Source organism: Sceloporus occidentalis, unplaced genomic scaffold, assembly GCF_023333645.1.
Source record: "Sceloporus occidentalis isolate IW3139 unplaced genomic scaffold, rSceOcc1.0.p SCAF_7, whole genome shotgun sequence".
Classification (NCBI taxonomy): domain Eukaryota; kingdom Metazoa; phylum Chordata; class Lepidosauria; order Squamata; family Phrynosomatidae; genus Sceloporus; species Sceloporus occidentalis.
Genome location: NW_028316987.1, coordinates 86,278,683 through 86,302,955, shown reverse-complemented (window position 1 = coordinate 86,302,955; position 24,273 = coordinate 86,278,683). Strand labels below are relative to the sequence as shown.

Genomic DNA, 24,273 nt, shown 5'->3' with positions numbered 1-24,273 from the left:
CTTCACTGCTTACAGGCTGGGTTTTTGTGGATATTTTGGTTGTTGCATGGTTGGGACAGTATTCAGACCTCTGCAATGGCCAAAGAAGTGAGTTGCAATGGCATACACTGATTTAATGCCATCATAATTCACTGACAGGATGCTGATTCCTGTTTTATTTTTATCCCCAACTAACCTTATTGCAGGACTGATAACATCCTATCTGTACCAGTTCCTGTAAAACATGAAAAACAGGGTGCTACTGTACCTAAGACCTGCTTGTGAGCTTTCCATTGGCAATTGGTTAGTCACTCTGAGAATGCTGGAATAGACAGGCCTTTTTTCTGATCAAGCATAGTCTTTACTTATGACTGTTCAGGACACCAGTACTACCTTCAAAACCCTATGTGGCTCTGAATTCTATTCCCAGGATCTGAGCAAGACAGTGGGCTACAAACCAACGAGAGAGGAAGTTACTAATTAATCCTGTAAGACACAGTGAAGCATGGAATCTATGTCAATCACAGCCAACATTTACAGAAATGAATAAGCAGTGAAAATGTACAGTCCATAAGAAACTTAGTAACACTCCAAATCACACAACCATGCTTCCAGGCAGATATTGTTTGATGCTGGAGTAGACTGCATTGGAGGATAGTGCATGTTACACACACACACACACACCCTTGATGTGCTATATGAATAAAATATATATTGTTTATTTAGTGTACGTATTTTCATTCGCACGTCATTCATGTATAATTCTATTTTAACATTTTATAACATGGCTCAAATTAGAACAGTTTTATTTAAATAAATGCAACATTTAGCTCAATGCATGAGTAAATTTTTACACATAAAAAGTTTGTGAGGAGGAGGAGAAGGAGTGATCAGAGACTCCAAGTCTTGCGCCCCTTAAACAACTTTCACGTTTCCCCTTGCCTGAGGAATCCTGCCCCACCATTCGAGAACCACTGCCCTAGACAGTTGTTGATATACCAAATTAATCTTCCATTGGTTTTGCCACTATGTACATTTTTTAAGTAAAAGAGAAGGAAGATTTGTGTTTAAGGAAAAGGTTAGCAAGCATATATTGTGACCTTTAAAGTCCTGGATCTGTATAGCCATATAAAACTGAATTTCTCCACTCAAGCCAGACTGAGTTTTAAAACTTTTGGGAGAAGCCTTTCTCGCAGTCACACCACCTTCACAGGCATAGTTTGTGAGGACAAAAATGAAAGTCTTCTTTGGTACAAAATACACTGCAGTTTGAGAAATATTCCTGGGAATGATAGTTTGTTGTGGCACCAGAGGTCACTGACAGAGAAGGCTAAATGTCTCACAGAACTACAGTTCCCAGAATTCCCTAGCATTGAGCCAGGGCAGTTAAAGCAGTCTCAAACTGGATTATTTCTGCAGCGTGTTTTGGACCTTAGTGGCTGTTTCCAGACTGTGGAAATCCCTTCCATGGGAAGTCTGCTGAGTCCTCTCCCTGCTTTCTTTCTCCCAGAAGGTTAATACCTCTTTATGTAGACAAGCCTTTGATTTACCTTAATCATATAGTTGAATAGTATTCAAAGTGGTGTAGCTCTGTTTTTAATCTGTAAATTTTAAATTATGGTTTAAATTTATTTTAAATTTCATTTTAAACTGCTTTTAATTATGTGCTTTTAAGAGAATAAGGTGGTGTACAGACTGGCACTTTGTGCTGGCCTGTGGGCAGCCACAGCACAGCATCTGCACACTGGATGCCGTGACTCTGCCTCCATTGCATCATCATGTTGCGCGCCCTTCTAGACGCCATGTGGCATCATGATGTGACCCTGGCATTGCATCTAGACGATGCAGAGCCAAAAGGGAGTCACAAAGCCACACTGCAGCGGCTATGATGCCCTTTAGAGGGTGCAAAAAGGAGCCACTTTTTGTGGTTGCTACAGCACTGATCCAGCCACTAAAGGGGCGGCTGGATGCCACCCATCTGTACAGTCCCTACGTTCTCTTCAATTTAATAGGTTTTTTAAAACTTGGCAATAGTATGTTTGTAGGTAAACTTTTCTTTTACATTTTGGAAGCTTCCTTGGCAAATAAAAGGTGGTGTATAAACTGAAAAACAGAGAATAAATAGGTTAGGACATGAAACCATGTTGGATATACGGGAGAATCAGAGAAATTATGGATAAGCTATGATTTAGGCTGAGCAGAAAGTGTTTAAAAATGTCCTTTAAAAAAACAATTTAAGTATATTCCCATGTGTACTTTTAAAAATAAGATCTGTATCCCTGATACCTACTATGCCAAAGAAGTAATAATTACTTTTAACTACCCTAATAAATTTGGGGTTCATCATATTCTTATTGCATACCACTAACTGTTTCAAACAAGGGCCATGAGCTCTTAAGGGAGACAAGTACCTGTGTTAAAATGTATATTACCTGACATCTTTCCCATGTACATCAATTATAATTAAAGAGTAATAAGAATGCCAGAATGGACTTCTCAGGCACTTTAGACAGAGGCATTGGCATTTCAGATTAAATCCATTAATTGTAACTACTTTATTTTTCCTTTCCTTTCCCCTGGTGATCCTTTCAGGTAGTGCACAAACTAATTCATTGCTTCTGTGTTCCTGCCAGTGGTTGTTAATTAAGGTTCTTGATTTATTTATCTCCAGTAGAGATGTGTTAGGAATACCCCAAAGTAGGCCAATAAAAGGTCACTGTTTCATATCACTAAAGACAGCTTGGAATCTCATGAAAAATGTTTCTGATGGCCTATGAAAAATTGATCCACAAAATGGGCTATAATTGTTTTTTAAAAAGTCAGAGGTTTTAAAAATTATTATTATTTTTAAAAAAAATTTGCTCATAGCTTTAACCCTGCTCTTGTCTACTCAGAAAGAATTCAGCCCCAACTGCCCTCTAAACTGAAAAGGTGCTTTCTCATAGCAAAATCAAAGCATTGGCTGCCTCCATATTGCAGGGTGGCCATGTTTCCTTCTTCTGTGTCCCACGAGCAGAAACAATACACTGGAGGAGGGCCTTTCCTGATGTGGATCTTCAGCTGGAATGCTCTCTTCACAGAGGCCAGATTGGTGCAAATGCTGTTGTCTTTTGACTGCTACATAAAAAGTTGGCTTTGGGATCTAATGACTTTGCCCAACTCTCGTTTCTGACTTATGGCAACCCTCATATGTTTTTCTGGATTTGAGAGTGTGGGCTTCTGTGGCTGAGTGGGGACTTTAACCTTGGCTTCCAGAGTTATAGTTCAACACTCAAATCACTGAGCCACACTGACTCTCTTTGTACTTCCCCGATATCTTATGATAAAGGGAAGGATAGAAATATCCTAATTTGCAGAGTCTTATGTTTGAAGATTTTCTTGATTTGGAGAGCTGTCCTGTCTAAGTCTGCTTTACATATAAACAACTGTAAGAAGAGAAAGAAGGTAATTTGAAGTCACCCATCACCAGCCAGCAGATAAACAGCACAAGAACAGGCACGCAGGTCATCCAACCACAATCTCACCTATGGGAGCAAGAGGGAGAAAATGAAGCATATGTCAATGTAAATCCAAGTAATTATTTCTAAGGAGCCAGTGTGGTACAGTGGTTTGAGTGCTGGACTAGGACTCTCTGAGAGGCCAGAGTTTGATTCCCTGTGTGGCCATTGAAATTGAAGGGGGAAAGCCAGAAAGTGATCATAAAGCCTAAATGAGACGAAGCCAAGTTGAAAAAAGTTTGATTATAGAAAATGTTGTAAGTTCCTACTTGACTTCAAGTTAAGTTAAACATGTACAAAAGATGTACAGAACATCTTAACTGACAACAAAAACAACATCTTGACAAATTGTAGGTCTGTGCTTCTAACACTGTCATTTTTCTTCTTCTCCTGTATGATTTTTAACACCTTTGCTTGATGAGGGCGTGAAACAGATGGGCAAAATAAAGCAGTTGCCAGTCGCTTTGAAGGCGGGCTGTTTAGATGATGCATGCCCCAAAAGCAGCTGGAAACAGGATTGAAGCCACGTTTTGGGGCTAAAAACTGGAGCAAAAAGAAGCTGGGATCTGGGCAGATGTGGGAAGTACTTGGAGGTTGCAGGTGGTGTGTTTGTGCAATGGTGCACATTTATGGTGGGGAAGCAACAATAACAAAATTACCCAGCACCGCAGCTTGACAACATGCCATGTCGTCTGGCTGTGCATATGGCCTGCCTTGGGAGTTGGTTCTGTGGGCAGCAGGGTTTCAACCTGCTTTTGGAAAAAGCAAGATTGAGCTGCTTTTTTCTGCCCATCTGTTCGGGCCCAAAGGAGCCAGTAGAGCTTTGAAAGCTTGCATCATGTATTTTGTGCATTTTTGGCAGGCCCAATAAAAGTATTGCTGTTTTATGGATTTTTGATACTGTTGGTCTTTACTAGTGATTGTGATAGTGTTTCGTAGCCTTTTGTTATTCATTTGCTGCCACTGCAGGTTTTTGTAAGAATTCTATATACTTGGTTTGTTTCTTTGGGGTGGAACAATGAGCTTCCAAGCAAGAATCTGCCTAGCATGTCCTCATTAAATAAATGGTTGAGTTCAATCTACTATCAGACTCCATTCATTAACTTTAAAGTGAGAAGAAGATCCTCTTCGAAACTTACAGGGTGACCATGGAAAAGTCACAATGGCATACTTCTTCTGAATAAGTCTTGCCAAGAAAACCCTAGTATAGTGTTGTTCATAAGTCAGTACTAATTTGTAGGAATATAGCAAGGACAACAAAAATTATTTCTAAATGGGTGCCTATATATATAAATTAGCATATGAAAATCTGTGCTCTGGTTTCGACCTGTTTTTCAGTCATTTATTCCCTCCCTCCCTCCCTCTACTTTGCAAAGTCTAAGTGGCCGCACTGCTATATCAGCCTTCCCATGCATTAAAATCATCTTTGCAGGTCCTCTTCCATTGTCCTCTGAAATGAGAAAGGTGAAAATGAATGAGCAAAAGGCACCATGATGGAGAAGGATTGCATAAAGACTCTCTGAACTGAAAATTTTAATAATGGCTCTCTTCTGGAGGAAAATAAAAGGATCAGTCATTTTGCAATATTTAGGGTGAGACTGAAAGTATCCTGTGTGGTTTAGCTGATACACTTAACATCATTATTTGTTTTTAGTAAGAAGCATAGTAGCAGTAGGTATTGGAGCCAACCACCATGTTCCTTAGAACAGTGGCTCTCCTCTTTGATATTCCACATTTTAGAACGCAAATTCCCAGAAGCTCCAGCTGGGGAAGAGGGCAATAGTTAGGCATTCTGAGAACAAAAGTCCAAAACATGTGGCGGACGCTTGGAGAATCAAAGACTGAGAAACACTGCCTTAAAATATACTTTTGAATCATCACTGCCATGGTCCATGATGTCATGTTTGCTTCTAACAACTGAGGACTGGGGGAAATAAACAAGGAAGGACAGTAAATTTAGTAACTATTAAGAGGTGTGTTCAAAGGAGGAGATTTTGGTACAGCTTCTATTAATGACATCGTGTTTGAAAGCCATACAACAGCTTGTATTATTCAGATGGGCTGTTATTGCTGTCAACTGCTTCTCATTTTTGAGATTTTCCAAGATGATCAGATTTTAAAAATCTTGCAACTTTTTTTTAAAAAAAATTTGGTTGCCAATTAATTTTCAGGTTTAGTTCAGAGTACTGGTAATTCTTTTTAAAGTCCTCTTTAGTTTATGCCACACCACTTTAAGAAATGCCAGTCCCATTCCAAACCTCCTCAGTCCTTAAATCAGGGCTGAGCAAAGTGGACTTCTCACTATTTTCAGTTTGGTTTTATCATATGAATTTATTTATTTATTTTTGCAGCCTGAGCAACCTATAGAGTTGTGAAAACAAAAAACTGCCCTCAAAATTGCCAAAATTTCCTATCCCTGACCTAAATTTTAGGACCTAAAGTCATCTGGAGAAACTCCACGATGTTCCTTCTATATTTGAATGTGGGTTTACAAGGATGCAGCAGCAGGACAGAGCTTTTTGGGAGAAGGTTCAATTCTTACAAATATTTAAAACAGATTATGTTAATGCTTTATATGCCGCTTTGGGTAATTTATTACAATTACTGTATGGCTTATAAATGAACAAGACATAATTCCCTTTAACAGGAACTGGGAACATGTTACCAAGGCAGCATGAAAGGAACAAGGTGAAATTGGTCTAGAAATGTAGCTCATATAAAGGGAATTTAGGGTTCATTTTTCTAGCTATAATCAAATTAACCAATTTTAGTTGTCTCCAGAATTTAGAGGTAAGGTGAGAATGCAAAATAAAACTCTACTGAATTTCATAAGAAGTTTGTCAATGCAATTGCCTCAGTGCTAAGTAGATTTTGCTGACTTGTTAGCATCCTGTTTTGTGAGCTAACATGGCAAATGTGCTTAACGGGTCCATTAATTAACTTCAGTTAATTAACATTAATGGCAATCAGTCATCTAAACCTTTAGTAGTAGCTATAGCCTGTATTCCTGTTAAATGTAATTATCTATATTAATTTCTCTGCTGCACCTAGAATCCAGGCCCTGAGTCCCAGCTTCAGCTTTTAGTAATTAATAAGTGGTATTCATCTAAGTGGGACTTATTAACAAAAAGGCATTCTAAAATTTGCATGTTTAAATAGAAAATGCAACAGCACAAATCTCACGTGGCTTTGGCTGGTGTCACACTGCAGAATTAATGGAGGCTGACACCACTTTAACTGTCATGGCTCCATCTTATGGAATTCTGGGATCTGTAGTTTGTTTTGACATTAGAGGTCTGACACACAGAAGGCTAAATATCTCACAAAACTACAAACCCCAGAATTCCGTAGCAATGAGCCAAGGCAGTTAAAGCAGTGTCAAAGTGAATTAATTCTGCAGTCTAGGATTATACTGCCTCTGTCTTCTACAATGTGTCCAGAATCCTGTTCCTAGAATCCAGTTCTCATCCCTGTCTGAATTGTTTAAAAATATTATAGGTTTATTTATTTATTTAATTTGTATGCCACCTTTCTCGTAGCTCACAGATAAAAACATTTTTAAAACTTTACAATAAAAAATTAAAAACAATTACAGCTGGCTCTGCACATTTGTGGCTTTGACTTTTGCCGCTTTGATTATTTGTGGTTTTGATTAATATGTTCTCTCTTGGAATCTCTAAGTCCTGCAGCACAATTCTGCTGGAAGCTGAGGACAGAGTTGTGCTGGAGAACTTGGAAGGTTTTAGAGAAAACACTTTCCTCCAGCATGATCAATTTCTGGCAGATGCTGACCACAGAGTTGCACTGGAGGACCTGGAAATTCCTAGGGAGGTGTTCTCTTAGGTAAAAAGAAAAGGTTTTTTTTATTTGCGGTTTTCCCACATTCATGGTGATCCTTTACCCCTAACCCAGAGAATGTGGAGGGACCACTGTAAAATCATCTAACTAAAAACAGTGTCAAATTATATAAAAATGTACAAAAGTTAAAAACCTAACAAAATAATAATAATAATAATAATAATAATAATAATATTTCTTAGCCGCCTCTCCTCATTAAGCTCCATCTCTACGCAATATCTATATTACAATACATAGGACAATATTTAATTATAAAACTCATGTTTAAAATTAAAAACTCCCTGGATAGGCCTGCCGGAAGAGATAGGTCTCCAAATGTGTTTTATATTCCAACAACTGGTTTAGCTGTTGGATCTCTTCCGGCTGGTCATTCTTGGGGCAGCTGATGAGAAGGTCCTCTGGATAACAGCTACCAGTCAGGTTCTTGCAAGCTGTAGCAACTGCCCCACAGAGGACCTCAGTGTTTGGGGTGGATAGTGTGGGAGAAGGCGATCCTGTAGATAACCTGGATAACTAAAGCGCACACCCCATATAAAAGCCATCCTGACATGATATTAGACATCCTCATGAACAACCATAATAGTAATACTACTGTTCACCATGGTCTATTGATATAGTATAAGAGAAATGTTCTTATTTAAATCATGCACATGCCATTGGAAATCCTCATAGAGATTCCAACTAGAGTTGTTTTCCAAAATGAACTGGTCCCAGTCCCAAGCTGTTCTTACCTAGATGTAGGCAGAGCAAGCACTGATGTTCTCAAGATCTCTCCCCGGCACCTGGACAGATTATTAGCACCGTCAGCATTATGCGATATGTCAATGCTGTTAAACTTTTGTTTAGTATTAATGAATTTTTATGGCACTCTCAAAGCACTGTTCCCTCAATGATCTAATAAATTGTCCTAATAAAGTCTACCAGTTGAATTAATCAGGATGTAAAATGACTACTGTGCACTATATTTCTTGCTATTTGATTTTTCTTTATGTTGAATGAAAATTTATGAAAACAATTAAACTTGTCACTAACCATCAGACTCTATGCCTATAGTTTAAGTAACAGTAAGTCACGGATATAGTATTATAATGTTTACATATTATTTGCAGCCAGTGTTATATTACACTCATAAATTACCACTCAGTAGTCCATTAATTGCAATTCCTTCTCTCTGAAGAACACCAAGGAGTCCTGCAGCACCTCAAAGACATACACGTTTATTATAGCATTAACTTTTGTAGAATATAACCCACTTTATCAGATGCATGAATTGCTCCTAGGATAGGAGAATTTGTTTCTATTGCTGCCAAGGTCTCAGTGGCTATTTCAACAGCTGGCATAGGTGTCATAATGGTAATGAAATAGTAAAGAAATAATCCAGTTTAGACTGCTTTAACTGCCTTGGCTCACTGCTAGTGAATTCTGTGAACTACCAGTATGCTTTTGTGAGAGATTCAGCCTTCTCTATACAAGAGCTTTGGTGCCACAATAAACTATAATTCCCAGGATTTGCCAGCACCGAGCCAGTGCAGTTAAAGCGGTTTCAAATTGGATTATTTCTGCAATGTGTTTTGGACCTACCGTACATACTCGACTATAAGTCAACCTCATGTATAAGTTGAGGGCACGTTTTGGGCCCAAAATTATGGATTTAGTTATGACCCGTGGATAAGTCGAGAGAAAAACCTAGGGGGATATAGCAAAGGATCTGAAGGATGAAGCAAAGCAAAACAATGTCAAAAAACTTACAAAATTCCAGCAGACATTGCTCTTTGTGCTCACTCTTAAGGCCGGATGGATGAGAGAGTAGAGGGGGCCAGTGCTTCCAGGACAGATTATACTCTTGCTTTTCACCAGGGGATGGTTCCTTCTTTTAAATAAGAGTTAAGATAGAGTACAGTACAGTTAACTCATGGATAAGTCGACTCAGTTTTTTGGGGGGCAATTTTTAGACTTATACATGAGTATATACAGTAGATCTAGATATTCCCTAGGACTCTCATGGCAAACCTATGGCACGCATGCCAGAGATGGTACACAACGACATTTTTCAGGGCATGCAGAAGGCGGGGAAGAAGAGGAACGGACATGTGCCTGTTCCTCCTCTTCCTGACTGTCCCAGATCTTCAGTTGTCTCCAGAGAGGCAGCTGAAGGCCTGAGAGGGCAGGGGGAAGAAATTCTGCTCTGGAAGCCCTGCACACAGAAGGCAGAAGTCCCATCCCCGGCATTGGCTAACACTCGGTGCTGGAACACCTTTTAGTTTAGGCACTTGGTCCCTTATAGGGTTGCCATGACTGCCCTAGGATTTAGGTGACACCTTAGGATTTAGGTGACACAAACATGTGTATATATATATATATATATATATATATACACACAGTCGGCCCTTATTATACACGGATTTTTTATACACAGATTCAAGCATCCACGGTTTGAAAATGTTAAAAAAAATTATAAATTTCAAATATCAAACCTTGATTTTCCATTTTTTATAAGGGACACCATTTTGCTATGTCATTATATTTAATGGGACTTGAGTATACATGGATTTTTTTTATTCATAGAGGATCTTGGAACCAAACCCCAGCGTATAACAAGGGTTCACTGTATACACACAGTGGGCCCTTTGTATACGTAAGGGATCCATTCTGGACCTCCGCGCATATGACAAAAAAAATGCGGGACCTCAAGTCCCGTTGATTCCTATGGGTGTGCGGGCCACTTTAATTCCCCAGGCTTGCCATGGCGGTGTGTGGAAGCTTAAATCCCCTTATGGTAAGCCCGTCCATGGTGCGGGTGCACTGTATATATGTGTATCTGTACATGTATATATATATATATATATATATATATGTGTGTGTGTGTATGGTCTCCCCTCTGCTTTTTGTGGCCTTGAAGTCCGTGTCCCTCATTTGCTTGTGGACAGGAAATGGAGGGGGATGAAATGGGGGGTGCACCAGGATTCAAGCCGATGCGGCTTAAATATAGGCAAATGTCCATTTTTGCATGGGGTGGGTGGGACCAGAACAGAGCATTAGTGAAAATGGAGGGGTGACTGTCTGTATACAGTATATATGACTTGGACAACAGAATTAGGGGTATACTTATCAGATTTGCAGATGGCACCAAAATTAGGAGGAGTAGCTAATATCCCTGAGGACAGGATCAAACTTCAGAATGACCTTAATAGATTAGAAAGATGGGCCAAAGCTAACAAAATGAATGTCAACACAGAGAAATGTAAGGTACTGCACTTAGGGTGGAAAAATAAAATGCACAGATATAGGATGGGGGACACCTGGCTGAATGAAACATTGTGTGTAAGGGATCTGGGAGTCCATGTAGACCACAAATTGAACATGAGTCAACAGTGCAATGCGGCAACTAACAGGGCCAATGCAGTTTTAGGCTGCATCAATAGAAGTATAGTGTCTAGATCAAGAGAAGAAATAGCCCCACTCTATTCTGCTCTGGTCAGGCCCCATCTGGAATAATGTGTCCAGTTCTGGTCACCACAATTCAAAAGAGCATGTCCAAAGGAGGGAGACTAAAATGGTGAAGGGTCTGGAAACCATGCCCTATGAGGAACGACTTAGGGAGCTGGGAATGTTTAGCATAGAGAAGAGAAGGTTAAGAGGTTATATGATAGCCCTGTTTAAATACTTGAAGGGATGTCATATTGAGGAGGGAGCAAGCTTGTTTTCTGCTGCTCCAGAGACTAGAACGCAGAACAATGGATGCAAGCTCTGGGAAAAGAAATTCCACCTCAACATTAGGAGGAATTTAGGGCTGTTCGACAGTGGAACACACTCCTTCCTTGGAGTGTAGTGGAGTCTCCTTCCTTAGAGGTCTTTAAACAGAGGCTTTAAACATCTCTCAAGGATGCTTTGATTTGGATTTCCTGCATGGCAGGGGGTTGGACTGGATGGCCCTTGCGGTCTCTTCCAACTCTATGATTGTATATACATGTGTGTAAACATATGTATGTTTGTGTATATGTGTGGGTGTGTATATATATGTATATGTGTTTGTATGTGTATACAATACATATGTGTATGCGTGTGTTTATATATGTGTGTGTATGTATATATGTATGTGTATGTATGTGTGTATATATGTGTGCGTGCGTGTGCCTATGTATGTGTGTGTGCATATTTGTGTGTGTGTGTATATATATATACATACGCACACACACACACACACACATATATATATATAAATAACATTTGTGTCACCTACATCCTAAGGTCACCAAGGGAACACCTACATACAGGCCCAAAACACACCGCAGAACTAATATTACGTTTATTTTCCTTCATACACACACACACACACACACACACACACTTCATATATGTATAATTTGTGTCACCTAAATCCTAAGGTCACCTCAGGCATATCTAAAACACACCGCAGAACTAACAACAGGCTTATTTTCCTTCACACACACACACACACACATATCTCACAGATGTACTCTCTCTGTCTCTGTCTGTGTTTGTGTGTATTATATATTATATTTCCCGAATCTCTCTCTCTTTCTCCTCAGGCGCGCGCTCCCCAGACGGAGGAAGCGCGCATGCGCGGCCCCGTGTGGCGTCGTGAGCGCGCATCGGGAGCTGCAGTCGGCGGCCATTTTCTTCCAGGAACCGGCTGATGATTATTATTATTATTCTTATCATCACCATCATCATTATCGCCCCTTCCCCGGCCCTCTCCTCCTCCTCCTGCCCCAAGCCAGGCCCGGGCCTGCTTTCCTTGCCCTGCCTTGCAGCTGGGTGTGGGTCAGGGGAGGAGGGTCCTTGGGGGCAGCCTGGGAAGCCTTCCTTGGGGCCCCCTTCCTTCTTCTGCCCCCATTTTGGCTGCTCCCTCTCCTTCTCTCTCTCTCTCTCGATGGCAGCAGGAGGGGAGCCCTGGTGAGGACCATGTTCAGCTTCGAAGGGGAGTTCAAGACCAGGCCCAAGGTCTCTCTTGGAGGAGCCAGCAAGAAGGTAAGCCCCCGCCCTTCCACCCCTGGCTCTCCTGTCCTGGCTCTTCTGGATCATTAACAACAACAACAACAACAACAATAATAACCTTCCCCCACCCTCCCCTGTTGCTGAACCCTCCCCTTTTGCACAGATGGTATGAGTAAGGTATAAAACACACTGGAGAAATAATCCAGTTTGAGACCGCTTTAACTGCCTTGGCTCAGTGCTAGGGAATTCCCAGGATTCCCCAGCGCTGAGCCAAGGCAGCTAAAGAGGTCTCAGACTGGACTGTTTCTGACTCTCTCCAGCAACATCCTGGGATTTGTAGTTGGGTGCATCCGCACTGCAGAATCAGAGCAGTTTTGACACCACTTTACAGCTTTATCCTACAGGATCCTGGGATTTATAGTTGGGTGTTTCCACATGGCAGAATTACAGCACCACTGTATATGGGCCAGAACTCTGTCCTACAGCAGCCTGGGATTTGTAGTTGGGTGTGTCCACACTTCACAGTTAGAACAGTTTTGACACAACATTAGCGGCAATATCAACCTGGGATTTCTAGTTGTTGGATCCGCACCGTAGAATTAGAGCAATTTTGACACCACTTGTATGGCCATGGCTCTATCCTACAGCATCCTGGGATTTGTAGTTTGGTGAGATACTCAGGGCAAGGCAGTGGCAAAGCTCCTCTGAAATCTGGCCAAGAAAACCCCTTGACAGGGCTGCCTCATTGCTGCTGTATGTCTTCAAGTTGTTTCCGACTTACGACAACCCCATCATGGGTTTTGCTTGGCAGATTTCTTCAGGGTTTCCATTTCTATCTTCTGAAGCTGAGAGAGTGTGACTTTCCGAAGGTTACCCAGTGGGTTTAGGGTCTCCATCAGTCGGAAAAGACTGAGAGGCACACAGCAGTAACAGCAACAATGGGCGTTCAGCCTGGGTCTGTCAGAAAGTGCTGGTGCCTCACCAAACTACAGATCCCAGACTTCTGTAGAACAGAGCCATGGCAGGTCAAGGGGTGTCAAACTGCAGAGTGGATATACCCTGAGGTTGCCTCCGTGTGTTGTGTTGTTAAGAGAAGGGTGTTATTTTGCAAGCATTGGTTTGCAATGCATACTTCTGTGTGGTGGTTGCATTGAGCCAAAGATGGGGAAAGAGAAACTGAGATTTGATGCCAGCAGCACATCCACTGAAACAAGGAGGCCGCCCTCCGCCTCCTCTCCCATATTTGTGTAGCTTCCTTGCAAATCCATGCAGCCTTGCAAAGTGTCTCCCTTATGATGTTGTCAGGTGTGTCACTGCCTACCAGCTTTGCATCCCATTGGCGAAAAATATAAATATGGGAGGAGAGAGACAAGGGCGATGAAGGAGAAGCTAAATAGGCCTGATTGCTGAGTTGGTGACTCAAGTGTAGTTGCAAAAGTTATTATACACAGGCATAGAGTTAAAAAGGGTCCATAATCCTGAGAATTGTGGTTTGTGGTGGCACCACAGCTCTCTGACAGACAAGGCCAAAGGGCTCACAAAACTACAGTTCCCAGAATTCCCTAGCATTGGGCCAGGACAGTTAAGGTGGTTTCAAACTGGATTATTTCTGCAGTTGTTTTGGACCAAGGCCTGTGAAGCTCAATTTACGCTGCAGAATTAATGCAGTTTGACACCGCTTTAACTGCTGTGGCTCAATGCTGTGTTTTTGTAGTTTTGGGAGATATTGCACCTTCTCTGTTGGAGAGTTCTGGTGCCACAACAAACTACAGATCCCACAATTCCATAGCATGGAGCCATGGCAATTTAAGCAGCATATGTGAGGCAGCACCTTGTTTTGCACCTGCCCCCTCCTTTTCATTCCTAAACAAATAACTTTTTACTGTTTAATTTAGACTATTTTAATTGTTTTTTAAAAATGTTTTAATGTGTTTTTATATTGTGAGCCGCCGTGAGTCCCTTTTGGGGAGAAAGGCAGGATAAAAATAAATAAATAAATAAATAAATACCCTCAATTTAGCTGGAAGGCTGATTTTTTTTTAGGATGGTTAAGGAGGGCTGGACTTAGACAGACTTTTGGTATCGGATTGCAGCAGTGTGTCTGTAGCACTATGCAATATAGCTTCAGCTGGGAAAGAATGGGATTCTACTGTAACCAGTTATCCTTGTGGGCTTACTGAGCATATATGAACATCAAAGCATACTTCCAGCATGTTTAAAAAAGCAGAGATCTGTAAGTATGGTCCAAAACACACTGCAGAAGTAATCTAGTTTGAGACTGCTTTAACCGCCCTGGTTCAGTGCTAGGGAATCCTGGGAATTGTAGTTTGTTGTGGCACCAGAAAAAGCTAAATGTCTCACAAAACTACAATTCCCAGAAATCCCTAGCATTGAGTTAGGGCAGTTAAGGCCGTGTGTCTGCAGCACACTGAAATATTCTTAAATATCTTAAATCAGAATATAATTAAATCCATCACCTTTATCAAGTAGCAGTGGAACACAGAGATTTAGGTACTCGAGAAAGTTGAGTACTCTTCAACTCATCCCTCCCAGAATTCCATAGCATTGAGCCATGGCAGTTAAAGCCAAACTGGATTACTTCTGCAGTGTGTTTTGGACCTGTGACCACCAAAATGGAAACCATTAGGAAAATGGAGACTGGAGATAATGAAAGAATTATCCTTGGATACATTTTGGAAGAAACTCGGAGGTTCAGCATGTTTCTGTTTCAATTCTCATGTGTATATTGTTAGTTTAAATAAAAACTTTGCTGACAGATGTTGAACTGCTTTTCTATTTTGGGGGTGTAGAAACCTCTCCCTGTTCTTCCCATATTATTTCTACCTCAGGTACCAAATTTTCTGTTAAAGAAGTAATGTCCAGGAACACACCTACTTTGTTTACTGAGGTATACCTGTAATTTTTGAGGGAGGGATGAGTTTAAGAGTACCCAACTATCTTGAGTACCTAAATATCTGTGTTTCACTGCTACTTGATAAAGGTGACTGATTTAATTATATTCCAATTTAACATATTTAAGAATATTCCAGACTGCATTTCCCAATTCAGGCTCTGAAAATCCTAGCAGGATAAATAAATGCCTTTTTAACAGCAACACAGCTTAACAACGTTTTGTTCACAACAACACTGGAGTACATTTCTCATTTTCCAGCAATTCAGGGTGTTTTCTCCTTCTCTGAAAATCCCAGGCCAGGTCATTTCCATTTAGACTTGACTTATTTCATCTTTCTGACTTGCGTCGTTAAAAGAAGATTCTTTTCAGTACTGATGCTATACAGAGTAGCCCCCTGAAAATGTTGATGTATAATAGGATAGCCACCTATAGTTTCCATTTTTTTAAATTTTAAAAGAAGAAGCATATACAGAGGGAACATAAATTATTATAACCTGTTTTTCCTGTGATCTGGATCAAGATTTTTAAAAACAAATATTGTGACTCAAGAGTGGCATAACTGAAACTTGGCCTCATTTCCAGTGTAATTTCTGCCCTCAGTTCACTTCCTTCCTTTATCCAGGTCACTGGTTCTCAGTTTCAGTTTATTGTGTATGCAGTGGGAGTAATAACGGATTTTTATACATATAAATAGAATTGCCATTTCTGACAATACAAATCCAGACTAGCACTGCTATGGCTCTATCCATAATGCAGAAATAATGCAGTTTGACACCACTTTAATTGGCATGGCTTCATCCTATGGAATTCTGGGAAATATAGGTTGTTGTGGTACCAGAGTGCTCTGACAGAGAAGACTAAATATTCCATGCCATTCAGCCATTTCAGTTAAAGCAGTGTCAGACTGCAGTATTTTTGCAGTGCAGATGCGGCCTATGTCTTTGAACACAAATTGAGTATTTCCTCATTTGGTTATGTTAAACATGAGTGCCTGTGTCTTTGCATATGACCCAAAAATAACAATGTGAATTAAACTCTTGAAATGTCCAGTCAGAGTTTTAATGAAATTGTTGTGAACCAAATTTGTACTATATCATTGAATTCTTTTTGATTTGGATGTTTTCTGTCCAGCCCTGTAGAATATTTGGGTTTTTAAAGGAAGATATTCTCTAATCTTCCATAAATGCCACATCATCCACATTGATATCCATTGTTGCCCAAGCCATGTTTTCATGAATCAGATGTAGACCAGAAATATACAAAGTACTATAAATGTAGTTGTTCAGTTGAATTATGGTACTACTTTCTTTTTCTAATGACACATCTCTGATAGCTAAAAGCCATTTATGCTCATTAGATCACATATGTCGTATTACATTGTTTTGTACCTTAAAACAGAATAAATCTTGATATGTATGAAATTGTAAATGACAGAGCTTGTCCTGCCCTTTAGGATTATATTTGTAAGTGCTTTAGATCTATTGACAGAAAATTATAAACACTAATAGTACCACTTAGAGACTGTACATCTTTGCTCAGAGTTTGACACTGCCTTAATTGCCATGCTATGGATTGCTGGGAACTGTAGTTTTGTGAGATATTTAGCCTTCTCTGTCAGAGAGCTTTGGTGCCACAACAAACTACAAATGCCAGAATCCCATAGGATGGAGCCATGAAAGCTAAGGTGGTGTCAAACTGGATTTTTTTCTGCAATGTGGATGCAGCCTGTGAAAGGTAAATAGATCTGAAGGACTGACTGGTAAAGTATTGTCAAATATATTGGAATATTTATCATGCAATCCTATACACATCTGCTCAAAAGTAAGTTCACTTGAACTCAGTGGATCTTACTTTCAGGAAAGTAAGTTGTAGCCTAAAGCATTAACTTTGAGAATAACAAATAAGACAGTAATCAACAGGTTTTGTATTACTAGGTTTAGTAGAGGCAAACTGAACAATCATTATGAAAAAAATTACATTAATTTTTAAAAGAGCGTAATGTTTTATAGTGTAATGTATTATGCGGTGGCTCAAGTGGTTAAGATACTGACTCTGCTGATTACAAGATCAGCAAGTTGGTAGTTCGAGGCCCAGGTGCCACATGATGGGGTGAACTCCCATCACTAGTCCCAGCTTCTGCCAGCCTAGCAGTTCGAAAGCATGCAGATGCAAGTAGATAGGTACAACTCTGGTGGGAAGGTAAACAGCGTTTTGTGCAATTATGCTGGCCCCATAATCACAGAGTAGTCTCTGACAATGCTAGCTCTTTGGTTTAGTAATGGAGATGAGTACCACTTCCTATGGATGGACACGATTTGATAATCTTGTCAATGGGAAATACCTTTACCTTTAATGTATTACAGTTGCCCCTTCGTTTTTGCAGGGGATCACTTCTGGATGCCCCCCCCCCTATGAAAACAGAAATCTGCAGATATTGGTCTACACCCCATTTTAAGTCCCTCCGTTTGCCCCTCGTGAGTAAGTGAGGGATGCAGATTCAAAGTCCATGGAAATGGAGGGACCACTGTTTTTATTTTTACTACATTTCTATCATGCCCTTTCCCCAACAATTCTAAGCATACATAGTTTTCTATTGTATTCTTGTATTCTTACAATAACCCCATGAAGAGGATTGAGCGTGTGTGTGTCTGAGAGATTTACTGAACACTGCCTGATGAGCCTCATGGCTGTGTGATGACTTTTAAGTGAGTCTCTCTCCAACTGAAGCGCTACCCATTAGACTGGATAGTGGGCAGTTTCTTGAGGTTAGGGGTCTTTATTGATAGTCTTGCAACTCTCAGAGACAACACCATCCCTCTGCCACCTGTGGTTGTGGGTGGCCATCCTTTCAGTTGCTGTTGAAAGTCAGTGGAGACTACAGAAGTTTTATGGTACAGTGCAGTGGTCCTCCAGCACAACTCCAGTTGTTGAACATGGAGCTGTACTTGATGACCTAGACATTACTAGAGAAAACACTTTTCTAGGCATTTTTAGGTCCTTTAGCATGAATCAGTGGGCAAATTCTGGCAGATGTTGGCCATGGAGTTGTACTGGAGGATTTAGAGATTCCTAGAGAAGTGTTTTGTCAGGTAAAAAAACCCTGCTCTTTTTATTTGCAGTTTTTCTATTTTCATGAGGGTCCTGTGCCCCAACCCTCGTGAATGTTTAAGGCCCACTGTAATTGTAAAAATAAATGTGTCAAAATATGCTTACATAGTAGAAGTACTTTGTCACTGTGTCTTAAATGTAGTGGCTGGTGCCAATTAGAGTAGATTTACTGAAATTATTACAGATTGGTAAATCAACATTTGTGTAAATCCTGTTGATCTGATTAGTTTTAGTTGGGACTAGCAGTTGAATTTAAGCCCTTATGATTTCTATCCCTTTAAATATGTCTGCATGACTGGTGCAGCAAAAGTAATGACATTCCCTGTTTCAGGGGTTTGTGAACTTGGGGAAGTGGGACTCTGTTACCGGGTATCATGTTTTTTCCTCGTAAAAGTGACATTCATTTATGCATATAGAAGTATTAAGTAATTGAATATGCCATTCAATATCAGGGCAGTTTAAACCAAGTAAGGAGGAAACAGACTGAAACAAAGGGGCGGCTTGAAGCTGCCCCCGCCCAAGATGCCTCAGGACAACGACAGTGACACAGTGCGGTCCCCAGGGCACCCTCTGACACAGGCCCACATTGAATTTGAAAAAAACCACTCCTTTTTGGGCCGGGTTTCCATGGCGCATGCGTCATCTAATTACCACACCCCCAAGCTGCATGGAAGCTGGCTTTTTCAGATCCAATGGCTCTGTTTTAAATGGCAACAAAGAAATCATTTTATACTTGTAATGAAGAAGCTGAATTGGGGGGGGGGGGGGAATTGGCTTACAGTTGTAAACCACTTAGAGACTGCTTAGTTCAGTATGAAGTGGTATATAAATGAAGCTGCTATTGCTGATAGGCTGTGTATAATTTACTTTGAGAAAAAGAGTCGTATTTATTTTGATCCAAAACATCAAATGCATTTGTTCACTTAGATATGCTACCTTGTGTTCTGTTCCAGGAGGAAAAAGCATCTCTTTTACATCGTACACAGGAGGAGAGACGGAAGCGAGAGGTATGATATAAATAGAGCTTTATAGAATAAATCTTACCAGTTGACATTCATTCTGCACGAGAAAAATTCAAATAAGAAACTTGTCTGAATGGAAAAGCATAGGATCTGAAACTAACATTAAATCATAGTTTCAGATCCTGGTTAGACTAAAAACATGGATAGCATCAACTGTGGGTAAAGTTAATTCTGATATTTCACAACCACAACTTCGCTTAGATAAGCAGCTCCCTTCATAGACTGCTGTTGTTGCTGACTGGTAGTTCTTTAACATCTCAGTCAACCCTGCCCTTGAGATGCTAGGGTCTGAACCCAGTTTCTTTAGTGTACAAAGCATGTGTTCTCCTACTGAGCTACAGATGTCCAGTCTGCTTCAGCTCAAGCAAACTACTAGGATCAGGCTGTGGAGCTTGATAAATCAATTTGGTTGTTTCTCTTATCAACCTGATGGATTCCTGTATTCATACTTAACTGATTCCTTAAAGGCAAAAATAGTAGAGTTTCTTTATTTAATATGATTTTGGACAAAATTCCTATTTGGTTTGCATGCTTTGTGCAAATATGATACAGTGGTACCCCGGGATACGAATGCGCCGCCTTACGAAATTTCCGGGTTACGAAAAAAATCCATTTAAAAACATTTTTCCGGGTTACGAAGGTTATTTCGGGTTACGAAAAAAAATTTGGTGCTTTTCGGCGCGATTTCACACGGAATCGCGGCTTTCGCTATTAGCGCCTATGGGCATTTCGGCTAGCGAAAGTTTCCGGGTTACGAAAGCGGCGGCGGAACGAATTAATTTCGTAACCCGGGGTACCACTGTATTTTAATTTTTTTGCTGTGATTTCTATTCACTGGGAGAAAAATTAGTTACAGCGCTGATTCATACAGTTTGCCTACTAGGGTAGAATGTACCATGTCAGTATTTTCAAGAGTTGTTGAATTATCCTTTGTGATGGTTAACTGTCAGATGCAGTCACTTGAAGTACTGACTACAGTTGAGTTTGTATATGTGTTTACTTGTGGATTCAGTGATTGTATTTTTTTTTTGCTTGCTCTTCATGAACATTGTACCAACATCACTGCCATTGTAATTAGATTATATAACCATGGATTTTCTTTGTGCATGAGGCCTAAGCAAAAATGATTACTAAATAATTTGCTAGGGAGTTGCTTGTAAGGCTGGGATACAGAAAAATGCACCATGACAAAGTACTGTATATGTGTAGGGATGTATCCTGTTATGTAGATACACTTTTGAAGATGCAGCATATCAGACAAAAGCAGGTGCAGCATTTAAATATGAATGTAGGTCAACTGCATCGACCTCAGGTGTCAAATAATTGCAGTTATGGATCAATTGCAGTTATAGGCCACTAATTGGCAGTGATCTGTTCTTGGATAAAATCGGTGCCTAAAAAGCAAAACATCACTGTTGCTTGCTGTAATTTAGTTGTGTAATATGGAAAATGAACAATTGCCTCTGAGACTGTTGACTTCTTTCTTTTTATAACAGCCCAGTAATAATTACTGAATAATGGAGACTTGGACAAGAAATGTTGTATTGTATAGATTGAGGAATTAGTGCAATCACAGACACAAGATAATAATTCAAACAGACACAACATACAGAGCCAAAACAGAAATGGGATAGTGAAGTTTTAGGGGTCTGCAGGGGGATTATAATTACCTGTCCAATGAGAAGACCACTGAAAGCTGGAGCGGCTCAGACTGGGAGGTCTGAGGATGACACGAGCCCAAAACAGATGAGCTGAGAAAGTGGTCTGTGGATGCATTGGCGCAATTTGCGCCAGGGCTGTGGCAACTGCACACTCCCAGCCCCAATCTGGGCCGCCACCACAGTTTTGAACTGGGCCTGCAAAAGGAGCAGTATTTTACTCCTCCTTTTGGCCCAGTTATTTGCTGCTGATGCAGATCCAGCGCGGTTTCCTGCTACATTTGGGGCATACATCTAAGTGCTATGCCCCAAACATGGCGAGAAACCATGTCATTTGACCTATCTGTTTTAGGCCACAGAATATACACTGTGTGTGTGTGTGTGTGTGCTGGCTGTGTGCACAGTGGTTAGGTTTTGAAACCATATTTATACCATAAGATTGGCCCTAAGCCATAGGCTGTCTGGACAGGTGACAAAGGCTGAATGTCTTTTCCCAGGAATCGGACAGTGTGATTCTGGACTTAAATTGATGGCTTTAATTTAAGTATGACAGGATTGGATCAGGATATCCTTGAGATTGAATGGATGGAGAATTTTGGCTGGGGGTAGGCAAGAAAGATTGGCTTACTGCTTTGGGTATGAAGAGATCCTTTGTCTTGAGTTTCAAGAGGAAATGCAGCTTACTTGGGAGGGAGGAAGGAACATTTAATATTTGCTGGTCTTGTTTACCTGGATGTCCACATGACACATTCCGTTTTTCCTGGGATCCTGACCTAGATCATCAGTCTCTCAAAAAACATGCTATACCGATACGAGACAGGGAAATATAAGGACCTCAAAATACAGTGGTGGGTACGCTGGGGCGCTTAACACATGGACTTTCGTAGACAAATCTTTCCCATGCACTTGAGGACATAGACTCAAGTCTATGAAAACTCATACTACTAGGTTCTTTCTTTCAGTAGTTTCAAAGGTGCATATTAGGTACAGATATGTAAACTTACAGATCCATAACTAATCTGTATTCTTGAACACTACATAGTCGCAGACTATTGTCATGATTATGCCCTCCCAGACTTACTCTACAAGGCAGCTGCTGCACTAGGACATGGAGATCCATTCAGCTGGCGATTAGGATGGTGGAGGAGAATGTTTCTACCCCTCCCACCACCCAGCGAGGCTGAAACAACCTGAAGTAGGACCCCTTTCTCAAGTCCTCACTGGCTGCTGGGAGGTAAAGGAAATATTGTCTTTATGTGCCCCAATTGCCAACAGAATAGCAATTCTGTTCAGTCTGGAAGTTGCCTGGTAAAGTGGCGGGGGGGGGGGGTATGTCAGGAAATACTACTCAGTTATGCATATGTAACTAAGTAGGCAATTTAGAATTCTGGTCTTAGGTTTGTTTTCTTTTAAGAAAAGAAAATTTCTAAGTATGATGTATTGTGCAAGAAATACTAGATCATGTTAGAGTTTTTGAATATACGTATGACAAGAGCCCTGGTAGTAGCAAGAGAGAGGGATAGTTTAATATCTAAGAAAGCCATCTGCTTTTAATGGTTAGCAAGATTATGTATTTGTCACAGCACAGAGAAATTTGGTGTATAAATAAAGTTTCTTGGTGTGTGTGTGTGTGTGAGAGAGAAAGAGAGATATTTTATTTCAGTTTTAGTTCTGTCTGGCTACTGCATGGTATTGACTAGTATAAATGCAGGTTATTTGGAAGTCCCAGCCCGTATCTGCCACAAAACCTGCCACCGATATTGCTTTGCAATACCAACAAAGAAATGAAATAAATTTATTTTTGATAACATCAGTTTAATCAGTGAATTCATAAATAGATTTCTTGTTACTGCAGATGGTTTCCTTGGATATTACATTATCATTCAAGTTACTGCCTTGTGCTGTTAACTACAATGCAGCAAATTTTATTTTGACCTATGTATTGTCTCCTTAGGAAGAAAGGAGAAGACTGAAAAATGCAATAATCATCCAGTCCTTTGTTCGAGGGTACAGGGACAGAAAACACCAAGTAGGCACTTTTTACATGATTGACTTTTCTTAATTGCTTTTGAATTTGCACAGTGGATTACAATAAGATCGACCTGACAGTTGCTGCTGTCACTATTCCAGCCTTCCTTCCATTGGGCAAGATATTGGCTAAGATCCAGCATTTGTTATCAGTGTGCAAAAAATTAAATTCTGCCTTGAAACATATTGTAATGGATGCTCAAAAGGTGTTGCTGTATAATAGAAAAAGGGGGAAATATGTAGTAGCCATATGGCAAACTGTGAAAGAAGTGACACATTTATTTATTTTATTTATTTCAAGGATTTATATCCCTCCTTTCTCCCACAATGGGATTCACACAAGGTGCTCTGTCTTCTTGAGCAAACTCCCGTTCCATATCTTGTGGTCTGATTCAATAGGTTACAGTTTTGGGCAGGAAAATTAACGTTTCTGATTCCACCTGTCATCCATTTTAACAATTCGGGAAGAACCTGTGATAACCTGCTAAACAAGACAGTGAGTTGAAATATAAAAATACTATAATCAAATTCTACAGTGCTGTGTGCCTGCACCACACGCGGACACATTATACGCAGCTTCCTGCTTACGCGGAAGGCATGCAACAATATAAACAATGGTGTGCGCGCCCCATTGTTTCCTACGAGGCGTGAGCATACGTGGATTTTCCCTTACGCGGGGTGGGGGGGCGGAACGGATCTCCCGCATAAGGAGAGGGCCCACTGTATATATCAAGCTTTACCCAATTTCTTACTTGAATTGTAACTCCTCAAATTACATGTGATCCTCCTTATACATGTTGCTTTGCTTTGTTGCATGATTTTGGGAACAGGTTTTATGGGTGCTTGATGGAGGCGATGTCAGGTTCACAGGTATCCAAGTGGTCATGAGAGAATTCCACATTTATCCCTTTAGGCTCTGGTGTGTGCAAAAATGCATGCAGTATTTTAATTTGGAACATTTTCCCTCTTTATTTCAAGTATGCCATTCAGAGAAGTGAATTTGATCGCTATGCTAATTTAGCACAATCCGGAGGAAGTTTCTCCACTGCCAATGGAGCAAATCTAACTCTCTTAGTTCGTCAACTTCTATTCATCTATAGGCACAATGAGGATTCAAAACGTTTGGTAAGTACTGGGATTTGCTAAGCAGTTGCTTTCAATGTCTTGAATATTTTTACTAACTTAATTTTTAGTTTAATAACATCAAAAACCCATCAAACAGTGACACCATAATTGGGCCAACCAAAATG

At 40.4% G+C, this 24,273-nt stretch overlaps 1 protein-coding gene across 6 annotated transcripts in view; it reads left to right on the top strand.

Moving 5' to 3' along the window:
* Positions 1–11,972: 11,972 nt before the first annotated feature.
* Positions 11,973–24,273, top strand: part of UBE3C (ubiquitin protein ligase E3C) — a 73,176-nt gene continuing 60,875 nt past the window's right edge. For all 6 annotated transcript variants that reach the window (XR_016281970.1, XR_016281972.1, XM_089533561.1 and 3 more), the window contains exons 1-4: positions 11,973–12,326; positions 19,269–19,322; positions 22,950–23,024; positions 24,002–24,148. Coding sequence is in view for 4 of the 6 variants with exons in the window: in XM_089533561.1 (XP_089389687.1) it covers positions 12,261–12,326; positions 19,269–19,322; positions 22,950–23,024; positions 24,002–24,148 (342 nt within the window). In the remaining 2 variants the exon portion in view is untranslated. The remainder of the gene's footprint in view (positions 12,327–19,268; positions 19,323–22,949; positions 23,025–24,001; positions 24,149–24,273) is intronic.